Below are 22,152 nucleotides of genomic sequence, written 5' to 3'. Positions count from 1 at the left end.
CAGGAGTCGTGCTGTGATGCCTGGTGCTGGGGAAACACTCGGCAGAGGCTGTTTCCTGGCTCCCAGGCACCCCTGCACTCACAGGAGCAGCATGCAGCACCCACCCCCGCGTGGGGGCTCATCCAGAGCACACTCCCCTCCTGGCCGGGCTGCCCAGCCTCCACGCTGCTTGCTCCTCTCGCAGGATGCTGTGCTGACTCACCCCGCCTGGCCCTGCGCTGCAAGCAGGATCCAGCAGACTGACCTTCAGGATGACCTTCCCGAAGGGGAGCAGCTGCAGGCAGCCCTCCAGGGGGTCTGGCCTCTGAACTCCACCCCACCCCCATGCCTGAGCTCCAGGACATGGAGCTGGCTGTCCTCAGGGACCCTCTCTAACATGCCTGGAGGTGGGCTTTTCTGCCCAGAGCCCCCCAAAATGGGCAGTGGGGTGCAGACAGGCAGAAACTGATGGGCCACTGGGTCTGAGTCACTGGGCACTGACTCTCCAATCCTTTAATCTGCAGCCCACCAGTCGGCTTCACACCAGTGGGCTCCAAAGGGTGGGGGCTACATCTTGGTCCTCAAAGGTGAGCATTACAGGCAGAAGGCAGCTGGACACACCTAGGGTTCCCTAGACCTGATGCAGCAGCTGCCAGTCTGGACCAGATTCAGCAAAGTCAGGCTGTTGCCTACCCCACAACGGTGCCTCCAGGCACTTTTACACCAGGTCCTTGCAGTCACCTTCCTACTTCGCTGCTAAGGTGGGGAGAGGGACTCCACTTCCGCCAGCCACGCCATTTGCTGTCCCAGACAGGTTCTGCCCTGCCAAGGCCACCCCTACAGGTGTCACATGCTGGAGGAAATTCATGAGGGGGAACTCTCATAGGTGGGATTTGTTTCCCAGACCAGAGCACTCAGCTGGTCACTCTGGCTGGGCTAGTCCGGGCACAGGGGGAGGCAGTCCTACTCCCCAAGCCTGTGGCTCCAGGAGCTGGTTGGTGGCCTGTGGGGACTCTTGGTTATGGAAATGGCTCAGTGAAGCAGGAATGCTAAAGTCACAGGCTCCAGCCCCAGGGCAACAGCTTCTTTTTTTTTTTGTTTTTTGGGTCACACCCAGCGATGCTCAGGGGTTACTCCTGGCTCTGCACTCAGGAATTACTCCTGGCGGTGCTTGGGAGACCATATGGGATGCTGTGAATCGAACCCGGGTCAGCTGCGTGCAAGGCAAACGCCCTACCCACTGTGCTATTGCTCCAGCCCCACTGCTTCATTGTTGAATCCTGAATCTGTTCCTTTACTCTCAAGCATCTTAACAGGGATGCTTATTTTGTTCTCTTTAAACTCTGACCTCCAAACTCCACAGGGTCCTTTCTTCTTCAGATTGAAAGTCAGCCTTCAAGGGGGCTGGAGAGCTAGTACAGTGGGTAAGGTGCTTACTTTGCACGCAGTAAACCCAAGTTCAATCCCCAGCACCCCACGGGGTCCCCTGAGCCCCACTAGGAGCTGTGCAGAGCCTGGAGTAATCCTGAGTCCAGCTGGCTAGAACCCTCAAACCAAATACTGTAGCACTGTCCTCCCCTTGTTCATCGATTTGCTCGAGTGGGCACCAGTAACGTCTCCATTGTGAGACTTGTTACTGTTTTTGGCATATTGAATACGCCACAGGGAGCTTGCCAGGCTTTGCCGTGCAGGCGGGATACTCTCGGTAGCTTGCCGGGCTCTTCGAGAGGGACAGAGGAATCAAACCCAGGTTGGCCAGGTTGTTTTTTGGGTGACACCCAGCGATGCTCAGGGGTTACTCCTGGCTCTGCACTCAGGAATTACTCCTGGCGGTGCTTGGGAGACCATATGGGATGCTGTGAATCGAACCCGGGTCAGCTGCGTGCAAGGCAAACGCCCTACCCGCTGTGTTATGGCTCCAGCCAGACTTTAAGGCATCAACTAGGAAAAGTCCACAGAGAAATGTTTTCTTAAAGAATGGGGCTGCATCCTAAAGCCTGAGCTTCTCTGTCAAAGTTTCAGTTCAGAACTCTTGTGTCTCATCCACGTGAACTGGGGTCAGAGTAATGAGCTGGAAAAGTAAATCAGGATGTTGTCCACAGATGCTGCCATCTCTCAGCAACCTGGGCTGGGTGGTGGGGCGGTGGCCAGAGACGTAGCCGCGGCTGTCACCGGGGTCCACGTTTCAGCCACTGGAGCGAGCATAAGGGGTGAACAAACAGACCAATGTGCACTGTCCAGATGTCCAGGGGAGGAGGAGGGAGGCTGAGACACACCTCAGGGTGCGTTCTGCTTCCCTCAAGTAACCTGGCCCCCTTCCTCCCGAGGATGCAGTATCTGGCCCAGGCCAGCTGCTGGGGTGACCCCCTCCCTTCAGAGCCCCTTTTTCACCCATAAGTACAAACCCACAAGGAGGCCTCCTGGCTGTGACTAGGCCAGTGGGGAAAGGAGTTCTGCCGGTGTGGGGCCCCTTTTCACAGGGAAAATCAGTGCCTAACTGTTCCCCCTTCTTCTTCATCATCATCATCATCAACATCATCTTTATTTCTCCCACAGCCCAAGCAACACAAAACCCCTTGGGGCACACAAAGCCCCCAAACTGAGGTTTCCCTGGCAACCTTTCTGATCTCGCTGGACTAGCTACCACGGGAGGGCACTCTGGCCACTCCCGTGGCCCCAGAGCACTTGGGGGGCATTTGGCTTCGGAAGCTCCTAACAGCGACCCTGAGGACTCCTCAGAGTGCGGTGTGGGCTGCCAGCAAGTGCCACTGCGCGGCAAACTCAATGTCTGTGGGAGCCGACCTAGGAAGTTGTGCTCCTGAAAGGCCTGGGCTGTCACAGGAGATCCGGCTCAGCTCAGCAGCCGCCCGGGTGGGAACACAGCTCAAGTGTCGGGCGAGGGCCCGTGCAGAGATGCAGCCAGCATGCAGCCCAGGATCCCTCACTGGGGCCCAGGGGGGCGGGAGAGGAGTGGAAAGGCTTTACAAAGTGCTCGGGTAGTTGATATGTAACCAGAGGAGGCAGGATGTGGGGGTGAGGGAGTGCGGTTCTGTCCCCACTGCTGACCGGGAGGAGTGAGTGAGCCACTTGGCGCCTCCCAGCCAGAGGCTGTCAACCTCTTTCTGTGAAGGGCCAGAAAGTAAATATTTTAGGCTGTACGGGCCATATGGTCTCTGTCACGGCCTCCTTCCCTTTAGCCTGCTGACAGGGAGCAGAGCCAGGGAGTAAACAACAGGGTGTTGCTAGGTGCCAATAACACTTTGTTTGCAAACTCTCCCCACTTGCGGTGGTCTGTGTTTGGCCTGTTGGCGGCAGTTTGTTGACCCTGCTCTTGACCAGGGGGGGCCTTAGGGCACGCCATCAAGCCCCTTTAATGGGGTTCCTGCTGGGCTAGCACATGAGCGAGGGCTGCTTTTCTGCCTGGTCCTCACCTAGCCCGGGTCTGGCCTCTTTCCTCCCGGAAGAGCGAGAAGCTAACAGAACATTCTTGGCGCGGGCCTTTGGGCACCCCACAAACCTACCAGTGGGTGATGGAAGCCGTGACCCTAGCACCTCCTCAGAACCCGCAGTGCAGGGTGCACCCCATTGGCTGCTTCTACCCCTGAGGGTTGCAGAGTCCTGTAGTTTGTCCAGGGACCACTGAGAGGCCTGGACAACTCAGGGTAAGAAGCCTCACTCACTCGCTTAGAGAGCTAATTGCTTTGTTTATGAAAGGGCTCTTACAAAGCACTGAAAAAAGATGACTCTTCAGGAAAATAGACAAATGACACAAAGGAGCGATTCACAGAATAAATACAACTGACCTCTGAGGGGTAAAAACATGTTGCATCTCACTAATAATTGAAGGAATTAAACCAAACCAAACAAAAAAAAAATGGTGCAGGAGACAGCTCTGTGGGCTGGTGTCCATGTGGGCATGACTTACCTCTGCGTACTTCCCCACCCAGCACTGCAGAGGGCCCTGGTGGCCCCCAGTACCATGAGGCCCAAGCACGGGACCTCGAAGTCTGCACTGCTGAGCCTTCAAGTATCACAAGCACTGAAGGCCCCCGAGCACTATGGCAAAAAGAAAATCATAGAACGTTTTTTTCCACTGGCTGTGGTCAGCTAATGTTTAAGTGCTGAATGGCAGGGACTGGGAGTGGGGAGGAAGGGGGCCCTCCTCCAGGTTGAGGGCACCACACCGCTGGGTAACTGGGGAAGAACATTTGACAGTATATATAAAATTTTAAAACACGCTGATCCTGTGGCTCAGATATTCCACTTCCAGGAATTTCTTTTACAGAAATATATGTCCAGGGGCGTTCATTTTAGCAGCATCATAAATCAGAAAAATTGGAACCCTACCCAAATGTCCATTAGTAGGAAAGTGACTAAATAAATTATGGTACTTCTATATTCTAGAATAACATGGAACTGTTTAATAATGAGAAAGAACTCTAGGTTTAAAAATAATCCAGTAGATTTCTAAGTATTGCCAGGAAAAAAAATAAGTGTAAAAGATATATTGCTACATAAGAAAGGGGAGTTGCAACAGTAATAAAAAAATTAGCACTGGGAGAGAAGCTAAAGAGATAATACAGGGCAGTAGGGCTCTTGCCTTGGTCACTGCTGACCCGGTTTCAACCCCCAGCAGCACCATAAGGTCACCTAGCACTAGCACAGAACCAGTTCTAAGCCCTGAGCGCACTGCTGGGTGTGGCCCCCAAACCAAAAACAAACTTTTCAGGAGGAGCCTTTCAATCACTTCTCAAGGGCGGGGGTGTCACTCATGGGGATACTCAGCTGGGCCATGCAGGACAACACCCTGCCATTTCAGTGCTTGGGCACAGTGACCAGAGGCTACTTGGGCCCAGCAGAACTCAGGGGCCAGCAGGGCCACACCCAGTGGAGCTGGGAAGGGGGTGGGTCACTCAGAGCCAATACTCAGGGCCCCACTCACTCATGCAGAGCATTCCAGCCCTCTGAGTTATCTCCCTGGCTCTTGGTATAAGCAGATTAATTTATGATAAAGAAAGTTTTATTAGAATTTTACTGTCTATACTGGGGGGGGGCGGGGGGGTTGGAGGGTCACACCTGGAGGTGCTCTGGTCTTAATCCTGGCTCTATGTTCAGGGATCTTTCCTGGCGGGGCTCGGAGTGGCAGAGGGATTCAAACCAGGGTTTGCTGCACACAGAGCAAGCACATTACCCTCCATGCTATACCTTCAAGCCCTGAGTTTTGATTTTTATTTCTTTTTATTGGGGAGGAGTTTAGGGTCACGCCCAGCAGTGGATGAAGGATGGTACTGGCAGTGCTCAGGGAACCACGTGATGCCAAAGACTGAACCACGGTTGGTTGCTTGCAAGGCAAACATCTTAACCTCTACACTACCTCTCTGGCCAAATACTGAGGGATTTTTGTTGTTGTTGGGGTCATACTGAGCAATGCTCAGGGTTTACCTCTGGCTTTGTGCTCAGGGCTCACACCTCCTGGGACTTGGGGATGCTGAAAACAAACCCGGGTTGGCCAATGCAGGCAAGTGCCCTCCCCGTTGGCAAGTTCACTCCAGTCCCAGTACTGAATTTTAAAATAAAAAAAAATAAAAACATTTACGTGTAGGATAATAAAGAGAAGAGAAAACGAATTCTCATGGACTTACTAACCTCCCCTAAAGGCTTATTTGAGAACAGTGAATTCATTTTATTTTTTTTTCTTTCCTTGCTGGGGATCCCCAGACCATGAGGCTGCCAGGACTGCCACGTGCTTGGATGAGCTCACAGTCTCACACTTGCCCTGGGCGCTTTTAAGCCATCCAGACTCTTCTGGGTCCAGTGTTCATTTTATTCTATTTATTATTTTTGGTGTGTGTGGGGGGAACAGCCGGCTGTGCTCAGAACTTACTCTTGACTTTGCATTCAGGAATCATATCTACCGTAGCTCAGGGAACAATATGGGGTGCCAGGGATGAAAACCAGCTGGGTGCAAGGCAAGTGCTCTTCCTGCTAAGCTATCTCTCTATCTCTCTTTAGGTTCATTTTCAGTTTTATTTTAAAGCCCATTTTTGGCAGTGGGGTGGGTGGGCCAACTGGCAATGCTCAGGGATTACTCCTGGCTTTGCACTCAGGAATTATTCCTGGCAGTGCTCTGGGGACCACATGGGATGCCGAAGATCAAACCCGGGTTGGCTGCATGCAAGGCAAATGCCTTACCCACTATACTATATCTCTGGTTCCTCAAAAGTTTTCTTAAATGAGGATTCATCATGTGATGAAAAGTTAAGACAAATTTTTTTTTTTTAAGCCAGAGGTAAGCCCTGATTTTTAAAAAAAAAAAAATCTACTTGTCAGGGCCCAGAGATAGCACAGTGAGAAGGGTGCTTGCCTTGCACACAGCAAACCCAGACTTGATCCTAGGCACCCTATAAGGTCCAACTTGAGCCCCACTGAGCACAGGAGGGATTCCTGAGCACAGAGCCAGGAGTAAGCCCTGAGCAGGGTATGACTACAAAACAAAACAAAACAAAATAGCATCTATTTGTCTTAAGCATTCATCTTTTTATATCCAAGAGTATAAATTCCTCAAAGTTCTTGAACCATCACATTTTATCCTAAAACTCAGAACTGCTATGACATAGGCATTGTGTGAATAAAATAAGGAGAAGCTAAGTCTTGGTTTTTAATTTTGATGATAAAATTGATCATTTTCATGCTGCATACAATCAACTTCCACTTTGCAATTCACATGACTTAGTGGGATATGTAAACTTCTGACAGTTCTAATGTGTCTCTTACTATTTTCACATTTGTTTTGCCCTGGGCATTTGAGAGGGGAGGGGACTAGTCCATTCTCTATATATTTCTACTTGGTTAAACAAAATAAAAACAGGGGCCAGAGTGAGAGTACAGTGGGCAGGGTGCTTGCCGACCTGGGTTTGATTTCCGAAATCTCATACGGTTCCCCAAGCCCTGACAAGAGTGATCCTTGAATACAGAGCCAGGAGTAAGCCCTGAGCACTGTTGGGTGTGGCCCTGCCCCCACAAAAATTTGGGGGGGGTCACATCCTCTACTCAGGGATTACTCCAGGCTCTGTACTCAGGAATCTCTCCTGGCGGTGCTTGTGGAACTACATGCGATGCTGGGTATTGAACCTGGGTTGGTTACATCAAGGCAAGTGCCCTCCCCACTGTACTACTGCTTTAGCTCCCAAACAAAACTTTTTTACACGGGGAAAGAGACAGGTCAGACTGTCTTTGGTGAAACCTCTTTTGCGCGGGCCTTCCTGGTGAAGACTGTCTTGACTCCATTCTCTCTTCTTAGACTGTACCTTCTCGTGACTCTTTGGGAGACCATTTGCCCTGATTGTGTCGGGCACCGGGTTCAATGCCCAGCATCACCAAAAAAAATGTCAGCCTAAACCAACCTTAACCTTCCTGTAGACTCTCCCAGGACAAAAAGCAGCATGTTCTATGGTGTTCTGATGCAACCAATAAGGGGTGATTTGCATTCCCAGAAAAGGTCTCCCTGTTCATAAAGGTTCTCTGGGCCCCAGCACTTAGAAAAGCAAGATGGGTCCTGGGAGTCACCCAGTGGCAAAGCACCTGCCTGACAAACATGAGCTATGCATTCAATTCTTAGCACCGCCCACCAGCACTGAGCATAACCCTCAAGCACCATCACTGAATACCTGAAGCCACAACCAAGAGTGAGCACACGCGTACACACATGCATACACATGTACACATGGCACGCAAGCACACAAATGTGCAGACACACACACACACACACACACACACACACACACACCACCCCATCACCGGAACTTACAACAATAAAAACGAGGAAGTATGGGGAATACATTTTTTAAAAAAGAAATCAAGAAGAGAGTCAGCCTCTGTGTTACCCTGAGTTTCTCATTCAGTTCTGGCCCAGAGGCACTGTGGGGGCGAAGGTGAATCTGAGAGAGGTTTGTTTTTAGTTTGCACTGTTAGCCAGAGCTGTCATGGAGAACAAGAGAAAAGAAACTGGTCTCTTCTCCCTGCCTCGGTCTTCCTTGGGCACATGGCGGGGAAACTGGCCTCCCCAGCACCTGTGCCAAGGTCACCTCTTCAGAGGGACCCATTCCGGAGTCCTGCTTAGCGCCTTCAGACTTGTCCACTCGCCCACAGGTCTCCCTGGTTTTGCTGCTGGGTCACTGCCCCAGCAATCCTCTGTGGCTTGGAATGTCCAGGTGATAAAGGTGAACGAGAGGCCAGGCACTGGCAGCCAGCAAAAGTGGCCTCAAGTTCACAAGGAGATTGTGGCACAGAAAGGCTCTGCAGAGCCCGGGACTTACCGTCAGTGAGGTGAAAGTCATGCACATCCCACCAAAGCCATTCAGAGACAGGGCGATGAAGATGAGCACAGACAGGGCTGGAAGCAAACAAGAAGCTCGTAAGTTGGGAGCCAGAGCAGAGCTCTGAGGAGGCTAGAGCCGCATGGGGTGCAGACTACTAACAAACAGTTGCATGAGGGATGAGCCATCGATTAGTGTCACACCCATGGGACCCAGAACAGCCTCTCTGTCCCCTCTTATTTTATGGAACTCCGGTTCTTTGAAGAAATGTACCCCACCCTTCTTTCTTCACCAACACAAGCAGGAAGGGAGATCTAAAGAAGCGACTTTACTGAAACTCTAACTATAGGTACCCCCAAGTCAACAGATGAGCCTGGCTAAGGTTTTGAGTCTTACACTTTGGTGTCTGCATAAAACGTTTCATCCCCATAGGTTCACTGAGTCTGCTAGGAGTGATTCCTGAGTGCAAAGCCAGGAGTAAGCCCTGAGCACTGCCATGGGTGGCCCAAAGAAAAAGGAAAGGAAGAGAAGAAGGGGTAGGGGAAGGAAAAATAAAACGATGGTACCAGAGTGATACTACTGTGAGTAAGGCTTGTGTTGCATGTGGCCAACGGGGTTCAATCCCCGGCATCCCATATGGTCCCCAGAGCACCAGAGTAATTACTGGAGTAATTCCTGAGTGCGGAGCCAGGAATAACCTCTGAGCATTGCCTGGTGTGGCCCAAAAACAAAAAAGAAAAGACAAAGGAGAGAAAGGAAAGAAAAGTGTGAGCCTGCCAAGGAGACAGCTCAAAGGGCAGGAGCAAATGGCTGGCATACAGGGTCCCAGGTTTAGTCCATGGTACCACATGGCCTTCCAAGCACCACTGGGTATATTCCTGGTGGCATTTAATGCCACTGGGGACCATGCCCCTTTTCCCAATAAAGTGCTAGCTGGGACAGGTGGAGGGGACCAGCATGCGGCTTCCACACGCACCCCTGTAGTTGGACTGGTTCCTGGAACCTGGCTCCGTCTCTTACCAGTGACCCAACTGAGATCAGTGCTTGGAGCAAGGTCTAACAAATCAGTGTTCCACAAACCAGCAGTGAGCTTGGGGCTGCAGAGCTTCCCGGACGACTTCCTGGGCACCCCTCCCCAAGTCCCCAACAAAAGGGCGGAGGAAAAGCATACTCACAGTCCGGGTTACTGGCGCCATAGGCAATCATCAGGCAGGAGACAGCAAAGCAGGCACTAAAAATAAGCAGAATAGCATATTATTTGAGATTCTTATTACATAATTTCTTGCTATTGTTAATATTGTTATCATCTGAGGGTATTTACTAGGCATCTAAAACTTTCAGGAAATTTACATACATGAGTTCCTTTCATTTAACGATGATTCTAAGGCGTATAATTGGCTCCCTTGGACTGCTAAGAAAATAAAAGTCTGATGAAGAATGAACTTAAATTAACCAAGGTCTCTGAGCTCCTGGACAGTCTGGCTGGGATTTGGGCCCTGAAGCCAGATCTGGTAAATACTACACTGTACTGCACCTCCCCTTGGCCCCGACTGGAGAGGGTCAGGGTGCTGAGGCCGGAGGGCATAATCCATTTGCCAGACTTCTATAACTACTTGGCATTAGGGAGATGAGTGGCAGCTCCCGAATGCCTCCACTCAAAGGCCTAAGAAGCAGGTCTCTGGATCACAGAGGTCAGGAGCCCCGCCCCATTCCCTGTTCACAGATCCCACAACAAACCTCCATCTGATCACTCCCCACAGGACTGGGAGTGGTGGACCCTCATGAGCTAAGAGGGAAGCTGCCAGGGAACTCACTCACAGTGACGCTGGGCAGAGGAGCTTTATCATTAGGCAGCTATAAAGTGATCTGCTCGGGTGTAGGGGTAGGGAAAAGATTGGGATTCTTATACTGTGTAATTCTCCCTCACCTTACTTGATGTTTTATATGGGCAACCTAACATGAAATGTTAAGAATGTATGTAGCACTGTAGCACTGTCGTCCCGTTGTTCATCGATTTGCTCGAGCAGGCCTAGTAAAGTCTCCATTGTGAGACTTTATTGTTACTGTGCTTAGCATATCGAATACGTCACGGGGAGCTTGCCAGGCTTTGCCGTGCGGGCGAGATACTCTTGGTAGCTTGCTAGGCTCTCTGAGAGGGGCAGGGGAATCGAACCCGGCTTGGCCAGGCCAACCGCGCGCAAGACAAATGCCCTACTGCTGTGCTATTGCTCCAGCCCAGGAATGTATACATAATTGATAATTCCATGAGCTTATATTGGACATTGGGTGTTATATGTCTAAAATCAATATTTTTTTTTCTCCTGGAATTAGGAGGCCCAAAACACTGAAAACCAGTGAGGGGATTTGTAGAGTGGAGATGTGCATGTCTGACATGTATGAAGTTCTGGATTCCAGAAAAAGAAAAAGGGGGTAAGGAAAGGGAAAAAAACCCTACACCTGAAAACCGGGTGTGTGTGTGTTTGTGTGTATACATGTGTACTGCTGGGGATCAAACCCAGCTCTTACATATGTGAGGTCTGTGAAAGGCAGTTTGTGTTTTTTCTTTTGGTTTGTTTTTTGTTTTCTTTTTGGGTTATACCCAGCAATGCTCAGAACTTACGGAGCTGTGTTCAAGGATCACCCCTCACAGGGCTCAGGGAACACCATACGTGACGTGTTGCCAGGGATCAAACCTGGGTCAGCAACATGCAAGGCAAATGTTCTGTCCTACTCACTGTATTATCTCTCCAGTCCTTTTTTTTTTTTTAAATGAGTGAGGTCACACCCAACAGTGCTCAGAGGTCACTTCCAGTCAGTGGCGTTAGAGGCACTAGGTGGTGCTGGGGATCAAACTGGGGTCAGACGCACACAAGACAAATGTCTTAACCTCCGTACTATCTCCTTGGGCCACAAAACCAGTTTTCTTAATCACAAACAACTCCAGCCCATCCCAGGCAGATGGTCTCGGCACAGTGCAAAGATCCCAGTATCTGCTGGTCTAGCAGCAGATGGGGCAGAAACCCTGCCTCAGGAGGGGGCAGCGTTTTTAGGACTCTGAGCGCACCAGTAGCCGGTCCCAGGATTCACTAATGAGTAGAGGGCTCATCCCAGGGGTACCCCTGTACACCCCCACCCCGGTACTGACCTGCCCAGCAGCCGGAGCTTCCTGGGGCCGTATTTGTCCATGACGATGCCCAGGGGCAGGGTGATGGCACTGAGCAGGAAGGAGCCCACGGTGAAAGCCAAGTTCAGCATCTCGTCCTGGGCCTGGCAGCTGAGCCAGCCATTTATCCAGCTCACCTCCTCTAGCTCTGGTAGCGCTGTGCCCCCCTCTGAGCTGTTGGTGACATTCTCTGTGGAGAGGGAGGGAGACCTGATCACAGGGACTTGGCAGGGAGGCCTGCGTGCAATCTGAGTGCTTCCACAGAGAAAGGCCAAGCTGGCTCACGGCCCCTGCAGGGCTCCGGTGATCCCACCTCACCCCGCAGTAGACCCAGAAATCTGGTCCAAGCCCCTGAGAGTGATAGTGCAAAGCTTCTTATCCCTTTTTTCAGAGGGAAGGACGCCACACCCGTCAATGCTCAAGGGTTATTCCTAGCTCTATGCTCAGGAATTACTCCTGGTGATGAGTTGGGGACCATACGGGATGCTGGGGATCAAACCTGGGTCAGCCGGGTGCAAGGCAAATGCCCTACCTGCTGTGCTATCACTCTGGTCTCCAGCTTCTTAACTTTTGTGGGAATTATGGAGACTTTCGTGAAACTGATAAAGCTCTATTCCTGCTCCCCAGAAAAAAACATACACTGACTTGTCCATGATTCTGAAGCACACGAGAGCTAGGTTGAAGTTCCTGTCTACACTGAGGGATACCCTAGAACAGAGGCATGGGGATGCAGCCCCTGTTGCAGGGGCCTGGCTGGTCAGAACCTTCTGGAAACAGATCGAAGCTAGCAGACAGGAGGCAGAGACAGGGCCAGCTGGGAAGGTGAGCAGCCGCCACCTTGCAAGGCTTGGGCCTCAGCGCAGGGCAGGAGAGCTGGCCTTCTTCCCTCAGAGTCTGCTAGGTGTCCCCCATAGTCCTTGTGCTACCTCCTCCCTGGCACATCCAACGCACTGATCCCACCACACACACTATCCCTGGGAATTCCTGCTTGGCTTTTTTCTCTCTTTTTTTAAAAGGTTCTGGCCCACACCCAGCAGTGCTCAGCGCTCATTCCTGGAGGGACTTGGAGAATCATATGGGATGCCAAGAATCAGACCTGTTTCAGCCACATGAGGCCAGCACCTAACCCCCTGTACTACGGCTCTGGGCCCTCCTGTTTGTTTTACTGGTGATTCCTTACTTTCTTCTTTGGATGGGTGGGTGGGGGAAGGTGGGGGTTACACCTGGCAGTGCTCAGGGGATACTCCTAAATCTGTGCTCAGGGATCACTCCTGGCAGGATTTAGGGACCACAAGTGATGTCGGGGATCAGGCTGGGGTCGGCCCGGTACAAGGCAAGTGCCTTAACTCCTGTACTCCCTCTCTGGCCCCAAAGTGATTTGCTTTCACTTGTGGGAGGTGCAGTGCTCTTCCTTTCCTCACTCAGGTCAGCATGTGGCTGTCCCCTGTGGCCACGCCTGTGCTATAATCCCAGCCTTGAACAGCCCCTCCAAAGTCCAGCCAGCACCCAGGAAGACAAAGTGCTGTAGCAGCTGCGGGTGAGAGGGTGGGGGACACCCAGCTGCGAAGGAGCTGTCTTCTCGTGGGCTGGCTACGTAAAAGATGCTGAGTAATCCTGAAGAAAGCCTGATTAGATGCGAGGTCACCCCCGAGAGGCGGGAAATACCTCCCAGCAGATAGCCCTGCGCCTGCCCAGGGCAGCCTTGTGGCGCCAACACCATCAAGCTGAGGTTGGCAAAGGGCTGCCTCAAGGTCACAGAGAAGCACGCCCTTGGGGTGAATCATGCTCAGGCCAACCTTTAATCACCAAACCCCACGGCGGCACACTGATGAGAGTAAGATGCCAGGCTCTGGTCTCTGGGTTGCAACTTTCCCACCTCTACGTCCTATTTTGGGGAACCTTAAAGAAGTGACTTCATCTCACTCCAGCTCAGTTTCTTTAGCTGTCAAATGGGCATAACAGACTAGGACCTATTACCTAGAGCTTTGGGAGATAAATGAGAAAATCCAGGTAATACTCTGGAGCTCACACAAGCATAGAAAGTGACGGATAGGGGCCCAAAGAGACAGTACAAAGGTTAGGCGGCTCGCCTCGCACGCAGCTAACCCTAACCCAGACCTGAATCTCTGGCACCATATATGATCTGCTAGGGATAACTCCTGAGCACAGTGGCAGGAACAGCTTCTGAGTACTACTGGGTGTTGCCACAGCCCATGCATTCCCCCCCCCCCCAAAAAAAAAAAAGAAAAGACAAACAAGAAGGAAGGGAGGGAGGAACCTATAACAAGTAGCTAGAACTTTACAATGATGATTCCTGCTCTTGGAGGCTGGGGATGGGGGTACTGGGGCCACTGGACAGCTGCAGAGCTGGAGGTAGTACCCAGGGGTGTTTTTTTTTTTTTTTAAGAACTATGACGGCATGAACTCATGTCCTGTCTCAATGGGATTGGGGACCCTGATAGGCAGCACTGTGTTCCTAGTCACCGGCACCAGCACTTCCAGGTGCCCTCAGTTTACTAAAGGAACTGCAGCAAAGGATTCAAAGCACAAAGGTCAAAGAGTGGTGAGAAGAAAGGAAAGAAGATTTCTGCAGCCAAGCCGGGTAGCCAACCTGAAGATGGGGCCGTTGAAGGAAAGGATAGCCAGGTTAAAGTCCTGAGGCCACTGAAACAAAACCCAACAAGTCCGACACCTCCCACCCCCACCCCCTCTTCTGAAAAACTGATTTCCAAAGGAGCCCCACCATGCTGCAATTCGAAGGACAAGACAAATGGGGCCGCAGTGACGCCTCCTCCGTGGGGCAGCTCCTGGGAAGGCACAGCTACTCCCGACGGTCCGGCACAGGCTGAAGCGGGTGCTGGGGGCTCCACATGGCACCAGCCAGTCCACACGGGCGGGAGCAACAGGCGCGAGGGCAGGGCCAGGAGAGGCAGCTCTGGCGGCCTCCACTCAGTGGGGGCCACTCTCAGAGAGCCTCAGCTGGGCCCCTACATCACTGACTGTGCTCACCCAGAGGAAGAAGGAAAACCCTGGGCAAGGTCTGTTTCAGAGTCACAGACATCACACTGTTTCCAGATCAAACACCCCTAAAGCTAGATGGTGGCGGGGGGCTCATGAGGAGAGGGGTATCGGCGCCGAGCGGAGGATGAGGGAAGGACTCCTGTCTGCCTGCCTTCCCCTGAGGACACCAGTGTAAATTCCTGCCACACCGTCCCCCCCCTCCGGGCAGGGATGTCCGGGGCATGAAGCTCAGCATGGGGTCTGAGTGACCTCAGAGAGCAATGTCAGTGTCCTGCTCCCCTCCAGGGACTGGAACCTTCTGTGAGGCAGAGCTCTGTTGGCGGTAAACAGCTGTGTCAGTGACCCTGCCACCAGCCGGGGCCCCAGACGCTCCCGCCCTGGCTCCCTTCCCCTCTCTCCCCACCTGGGCCACCCTGGGCCAAGACAGACATAAGCAGAGAAGCATCCAGGAAGTGTCAAGCCCGGGGGAGCCCCTGGCCCCACCTCACCCTGCCCGTCTGCTCTGGACCACACCTGTACCTGTTTATGAAATAGACGCCATCGCAGTGGACAGCTGGAGTGGCCTGGCCAGGTCCAGCCCGATGGGGAAGCTGAAGCCCAGCAAGGAGCTAGGGAGGCCCCAGGGCGGGAGCAGGCGAGAGGCTGCAGAGGAGACCCTGGGGCAAGGGAGAGAACAATGCTGCACTGTTGGGCCCGTGCATAGAGGGCTCAAACACAAGGTCTGGACGGGAAACCGGGAGGAGAAAAAGAGTGCCGTGACCCCATTCAGGCTCGACACCCAGGGTCAGAGTGAGGCTCCTCCCTCCCTGGGGAAACAGGGGGAAGCGGAGTCCCGATGCTTGAGGAAGCACAGGGGCACCTGGCAGGAGGCCCCTCTAAATTCCTGAGCAGACTCCTGCCCCTGGACCTCCCTGCTAACTAACAGGACCTCCTGTCTCTCAAATCCTTGTCTATCCGGCAACAGGAAGCAGAATCTCGGTCCAGCAGGGGGGATGTAGGTAAGAGGTCAGTGCGGAGAAGAGCAAACAGGAGGCGGGACACAGGCGCTCCCAGGGCAGGCCTAGGTAGGCTGGCCTGCCCACCCTGCGGTCAGTCCCTTGGTCCCTCCGCACCCTGCCCCCTCCCAGGCCTCCACCGCAGCACTGTCAGAGCAGGTGAGCTGCTGGGTCAAGGTCTGAGAGATGGCCCAGGGCTCAGGTGAACCTGAATCCAGGCTGTCTGGGCCCCGAGGTTCCTGCTTTCCGCCTTCAGGCTGCGCTGACCTTTATTACCTGGAGAAAGGTATTTCATTCTTTTCCTTTTTATCCTTCAGTTTGGGGGCCACATCCGGCTATGCTCTTGGCTAACTCCTGGGTCTGTACTCAGCTCCCTGCGAGACAAACACCTCACCAGCTGTCCTATCACTCCAGTAGCATTTCAGAGAGAAAACATCAAGACTGGTTGTCACAGTGTCAAGGGCAACACTTGGTGGCCCTTACTGTCCTCTAGTGAGATGGAATTGCCCCAAACCCTCAAGTGAGATCCGGAAAGCCAATCTAATCTGAATGGAATCCTATTTACTTGGGGTTTGTTTGTTTTGGTTTGGTTTGGGGGCCACAGTCGGCAGTGCTCAAGACTTATTCCTCCTCCGCACTCAGAGATCACTCCTGGTGGGGTTTGGGAGACTCTGTAGAGTGCTGAGAGCCAACCCAGGTTGGCTGCATGCAAGGCAAGTGCTCTACCCACTATCGTATTTCTTTTCTTTCCCTTTTTTTCTTCTTTTTGGGTCACACCCGGTGATGCACAGGGGTTATCCTGGCTCATGCTACTCAGGAATTACTCTTGGCAGTGCTCGGGGGACCGTATGGGACGCTGGGAATCAAACCCGGTTCGGCCATGTGCAAGCCAAATGCCACACCCGCTGTGCTATCACTCCAGCCCACTATCGTATTTCTTAATGGGCCACCAAGACCCAGGTGGGAACAGTGGATCTGAGGCAGGAAGTCAGGCCATGAGCTGGGAAGGAGGAAGGGCAGGGCAGGTGGGTAGGGAGACGGAGCCAGCTCTCCCCGCGATACTTCCTGAGGCTGTGGGCACTAGCTCTCAGACCCCCTTCCCCAGGACCACATGACTCAGTGAGTTGAGCAGATGCGTCACAGTGGGAAACCCTGGATTTCATCACCAGCACCACATACTCCCCTTTTACCTCCACCCCGACACCCCAAAAAAGATTCCTTTCCAACAGTATTTTCTTTTTGCTTGTTTTTGGCCACACCTGGCAGTGCTCAGGGTTTACCCCTGGCTGTAAGCTCAGGGATCACTCCTAGAGGGACGCGTGAGGCACCTTATGTGGTCTTAGGGATCAAAGCTGGGCCAGCTGCATGCCAAGCAAATGCCCTCCCTACCTGTACGATGGCTCCAGCTCCCTTCTATTTCCTATTAAATCTCAAATAAACCAGGGCAGAGGGAATAAAAACTCATAATCACAGCAATAAAAGTGAAAGGTGGGTTTTCAGAAGCTGCCGATGACTAACCTTTGCATGTGGGAGATCATCAAAAAAGGGAAGGTCCTGGCAACAGGGATCATCCTGCCCTCACCTGGGCCCTTTTCCCCACACAGCAGCAACTGGGCCTGGCCCTGTGGCCTCAGTTCTCTCTCTGCTCCCTCAGGACTCAGGGCCCAGCTTCCGGCTTTGCTTCAGAATTGGGGGGAGGGTCCAACTTCCCCTCACGACTCTTGTCCCCACCACAGGCAGAGCAACCACAGAGTAACGTGATCTGAGAGCACAGAACCACGGGCTGCCTCAGTGTCTGGGGCTGGCTGTGACTTCCCTAGGTTGGGGCCACCCTCCTACCCACAGAATCTCACCCTGCGCCATGCCTTGCCTGCCCGCTCAGCACTACTGTCCTCTGATTCCATCACTTCTTCCTGCCTCAAGAATAAAATCGTCTCTATGAGGCACAGGCCCCTTCCTGCCTGGCCCCTCATCTCCTGCCCTGCCCAGCCCTTCTTTCCTCCCCACAATGTCCCTGACCTATCCCCACTACACTTCTTTTTTGTTGTTGTTGTTTTATTTTGAGATCACACCCGGCGATACTCAGGGGTTACTCCTGGCTCTACACTCAGGAGTCACTCCTGGTGTTGCTTGGGAGACCATATGGGATGCCGGAGTTCAGACCTGAGTCAGCTGCATGCAAGGCAAATACCCTACGCACTATACTATATTGCTCTATACGGCCATAGACTATATGGCCCCAAACTGCTGCTACACTTCTACCTCAAGAGCAGAGAGGCCCACCTACCCGCCCAGGTTGTGCCAGGTCCCCACTGTTATCTCTCTCGTTCCCGGCACCCTGCTCTCCGCTGAGTCCCTGGCCACCTCCTCCTGAAATTAGACAGAACTGTAGGGGATCACTGGTCTGGGTGCCCGCAAACTGTAGACGAAGGCGCCTGCACGTTTATTGAACGCGGGAGATCAAAGAAGAGATGCAAGAGCTACAGGGAACCCCCGCCCCTAAGCAGAACCTGCCCAATTAGGCCACTGGATGACAGAGAGAATTAAGAAAGAGGTCAGAAGTGGGTGTGACACCGGCCACCCAGAGGCCAAAAGGACAGAGTACCAGAAAAGCCCCTACTCCTCCCCGGCTAGGAACCCAGTTGACCTTCCTGTCATCAGACTGGGGGGGGTGGGGTGGGGTGGGAGGGTGAAGCCCAAATGTGCAGTTCCCCAGTCCCAGTCACCAATCCTGACTATCCAGCACACCGGGCATAATCCACTGAGGGGCCATGGAGAGACAGGCTATTCTTTCCTGCTCCCACCTCATCACACTGGAACACGAAACTGTAGCTGTGGCCAGCTCCTGGCTGGAGTCCCAAGAAAAGAGTTCTGAGAACCTTTCAACAGGTTCAGGCAAATTTCCTTTAGAGGACAAACCAAAGCATCAGTCCTTAAAGCAACAACAACAAAAAAAGCTGACATGTTCGCGTCCCAATCAGCTGTAAACTGCTCAGCTTCTCAACTCTGATTCAATCCGCTTCATAAGCCGCTTCCCAACTGCTTCTCTACAATTCAGCTGTTCACCAAGCTTGAAAACGTGAGGGTTAAGAAGAACCCTGACCGTAAAATCCTCCTCACACACCCAGTGAGACAAAACTCCAGGGTTTCTGGACCCGAAAGGCAACAGGTTACGCAGACTCCAAGAAGCAAGGAGCAGAGTGGCCCGAGAGATAAGATGCATGGAATCAGCAGCCCTCAAGAGAATGGTGCTGGCTCAGCGGGTTTGACAGATAGGCAGAAAAACCAAAATCAGAGGCAGGAGCAAAGGCATGTGATAAGAAGTTGATATTCAACCCACAATCCTGACCTTTCACCTTCACTTTGGTTTATGGGAAGGACTGGCAAGTCTCTCAAGGAATTAAAGACCAGCTCAGCACTGTGTTGGCACAATTTCTGGGACTCCTCCCACTTACAAGAGGGGAGACGCCAAGGCTGAAGCAGCACCAAAGTGACCAGCCCCAATCCTGCCAATACTAGAAAGGAAATTAAACCAGTGGACAATCTGAGAGCACATCTTGGGAAGCTGGTCTTCAAAGCCACTGTGGGGGTCCCACGCAACACACAAAGAAATCAGTCTGCAATAGTACGATAGTCCTCCAGACTGGTCATGATATTAAAAGCTTCCTTTGGGGAGGATACTCCTTTTTATTTGTAAACCCTCTGTTTGTAAACCCTCTGTAGCTTGAAAGAGCCCCTTGGGAGACAAGTAGGAAGGGTCAAGATGCACACGGGAGGTGGGGCTTGAATGACAGTATTGGAGAAGGTGTTTGCCTTGCACACAGTGGCCAAGCCAGGTTCGATCCCCAGCATTCCATATGGTCCCTGGAACCAGCCAGGAGAGAACCCTGAGTGGAGAGACAGAAATAAGCCCTCAGCACTGCTGGGTGTTCCACACCCCCCAACAAAAAAGAAATGTAGAGGAGAGAGAGAGGGCTGGAGGGATGTAGTCAAACTCAGCCTGCTCCTTCCAGAGTCATTAATCTCCTAACATCTGCGGGGCAGAGAAAAACTCATTCAGGGAACAAGGTCTGAGGGATGTTCTCCTCTCCCAAGATTTCTTGCTGATGTGGGGAAAGGGCTGCCAACGACCTGAGAGTCTATTAGGAAGCATTTCTGAGAGGCTAAAGGCTAAAGGCTATAAATGATATGCTCTGTGCCCTCTCCACGTGCGCTCCTTTCTCTGTCCCTTCACCTCCCCCACAAGGCTGTCTGCCAGGCCTAAGCACCCAGGAAATCTCCGGGGACGAGTAGAGCAGGGCCACAGGGAGGAGACTAAATGGGGTTACAGGCAGCCTGGGCGGGTCCGCGGCTTTCTCTTCCCCCAAAGAATTTTAGGAAGAAAGTCCATGGTGATGCTTCAAGACGGCAAACTCAGGCAACCTCCACCATCAGGAGCGGGTGGGGGTGCTGGCTGACAAAGGTGCAGAGGTTGGGTCGTTAATGGGTTTTCGGGCTGAGCAGCAGTACGAGTTTTGGGATGCAGCAGTTAAGATTAGGCTTCTCAAACAGAGAGGGTGCGGGCCCACCTCTGCACTAAGCAACCGACTAGCTCAAGCATTCCCATCAAGGTCCTCAGGGCCGCTCCCCACCCCCCAGCCTGAGAGCCACTGAGAGGCCCCCACAGCCTGCGAGAGGAAAATCATAAAGCAGCAAAACTAGACAAATTGTCTCCGACAGGTCCGGAAGAGGCCCGCAACAGCCTCACTGAAAAACATCTAGATGAACGGTCTGCAGGGTGGAGACCAAGTCACTCACTCCGGAGTTCCTCTTTCTTACAGCATGTTTACTGCAGGCAAAGGATGTGCCAGGCAGCAGCATGTTTACTGCAAAGCAAGGGATGTGCCAGGCGCTGGGAGGAGTTCGGCAACGTTCCTGGGCAGTGGAAAGAACACCCTAGGCTTGGGGTTTCTGGTCAGGCACAGCCCCAGTTCTGTGGCTCCGGGGCAAGTCTAGTCTGTCTGGGGCTCGGTTTCCTCACCCATGAAACAGGCAACAGCGCTAGGCTCCACTGCAGAGCTGGGAGGCCTCCTGGTGAGGCGCATCTGGTTGTGGGGGGTCCCGCGGCACCGCGAGGTGGTACAGTTGGCTGGTCTCTCGAGCCATCGCACCCTCTCCCAGCCCCACCGCGAGTCCCAAGAGTCCCAGGCGCCCGGGTCTCACCTGGCTCGGTACACAGGTAGGAGTAAAAGCCCTCTGACTTGAGCATGATCAGCAGCGAGCCCCAGCCCAGGAGGACCGCTGAGAAGAGGAGGTTTTCCACCACGGCCGTGCAGGCCATCCACCAGCGGCGCCGATGGGCAGTGGCCAGGGTGGGCGCCATGGCGGGGCGCGAGGCGGTGGCCCGGCTCTGGCTCCTGCTCTGCAGCCACCTGCGCACAGGGCGAGGGAGACGTCAGCCCGGCCGCCGTCGCCGCCGCAGCAGCAGCGCGCGCGCAGCCGGGGGCAGAAGCCTCAGCCCGGCCTCGGACCCGGCCGGCCCGCTCCACCCCCCGCGCGGGCAGCGGCCGCGGCCAGGCGGGAGCCTTTTCCCCGAGCCGATGCAGAGGTAAACTGAGGCACGCGAGCAGAACGGGTCACTAGGCAGGTCCTGGGGGACGCGGGGCCGGAGGTCCCGGCTCGGGAGGCGGGCAGCCCGCGTCCGCGACGCCGGGCGGGATGCGGCAATACCTGCGGGGGCCTGTCACCGCTCGGGACCCCGACCGACAGGCGCGCGCCCCCACCTCCCACCGCACCCCGGCGCAGGTGGCTTCCACCGCCGGCCCCGCGCCCCGAGCCCCGGCACGGCCCGCCCACGGCCCGCTCATTGGCCTGGACGCGCAGGAACTGCGGCCCCATTGGCCGCCGCGCAGGTCGCTAGGCGCTGCGGCCACGCGAACCCCGCATGGGAGAGGCGAAGCCGGTTCAAACCGGCGGCGCGGGCCACCGAGTGACCCCCCAGGCAGGGCCATTACCTCAGCAGTCAGCCCGTCTCCGTGGCAGCCTTCCCGCTCCCGCCACCTCCCAGCGCCCGCCTCGAGCCGTCCTCTTCGCCCTGAGGACCCCCCACCCCATCCATCCCGTCCCTTTCCCGCCCCGGCCCACGCATCTCGCCGCAACCCGCGACGCCACCCCCCCCCCCCACTCACCCGGCGGCGGCTGCTGCTGCTGCTGCCGCTGCTGCTGCTGCGTGTCGGCCCGGCCGGCGCCGTCGCGGCCCCCTTTAATTCCAGCCCTTTTATTTCGACCCCGAGATGAAAACACTGCCGCGCGCTGATTGGCTGAGCGGGGCTGGAAACAGGCGTCGGCCAATCCACGCCCGCCCGCCCGCCCCGCGGCGAGCAGAAGCCGGTTCCGGCCGGACTGGGGAGACAAACAAGAGAGTTGGGGGGGGACCGGGGCAGCCTCGGGCAGTGCCGGGGCTCCGCCGCCCGAGACCGGCGCCCCCCGGGCACTGCCCGCCGCCTCACGGGGGAGTCGCAGCCGCGGCTCGGCCTGCGCAGCCGTCCCTGCCCAGCTGTGCCCCGGGCGGGCCGCGCGATCCCCGCTTGCCCTCTGCCCTGGGCGCGAGCCCCCCGGGTTCTCGGGCTCCCTGGGTGGTTCCGTTCCCGCCGCCTTCGTTGCCTTCTCCCCGCGCAGCGCTGCCATCCGGGCAAGCTCG

General features: G+C 54.2%; 1 protein-coding gene across 2 annotated transcripts in view; it reads right to left on the bottom strand.

The window, feature by feature from the left end:
* The window catches only part of SLC43A2 (solute carrier family 43 member 2), a 41,462-nt gene extending 19,930 nt beyond the window's left edge, over positions 1–21,532 (bottom strand). The window contains exons 1-5 of one of the 2 annotated variants that reach the window (XM_056127097.1): positions 21,467–21,532; positions 20,676–20,884; positions 11,440–11,647; positions 9,470–9,525; positions 8,295–8,371 (exon numbers count right to left, since the gene is read on the bottom strand). In XM_056127097.1, the coding sequence (XP_055983072.1) occupies positions 8,295–8,371; positions 9,470–9,525; positions 11,440–11,647; positions 20,676–20,835 (501 nt within the window). In that variant the 5' untranslated portion in view covers positions 20,836–20,884; positions 21,467–21,532. Of the gene's footprint in view, positions 1–8,294; positions 8,372–9,469; positions 9,526–11,439; positions 11,648–20,675; positions 20,885–21,466 lie in introns of those variants that run through there. The other variant, XM_056127098.1, reaches the window with a different exon arrangement.
* Positions 21,533–22,152: the final 620 nt, after the last annotated feature.

The sequence above is a fragment of the Sorex fumeus genome, unplaced genomic scaffold, assembly GCF_029834395.1.
Source record: "Sorex fumeus unplaced genomic scaffold, SorFum_2.1 ptg000063l, whole genome shotgun sequence".
Taxonomy (NCBI): domain Eukaryota; kingdom Metazoa; phylum Chordata; class Mammalia; order Eulipotyphla; family Soricidae; genus Sorex; species Sorex fumeus.
This window is presented reverse-complemented; position numbering and strand designations above follow the sequence as displayed.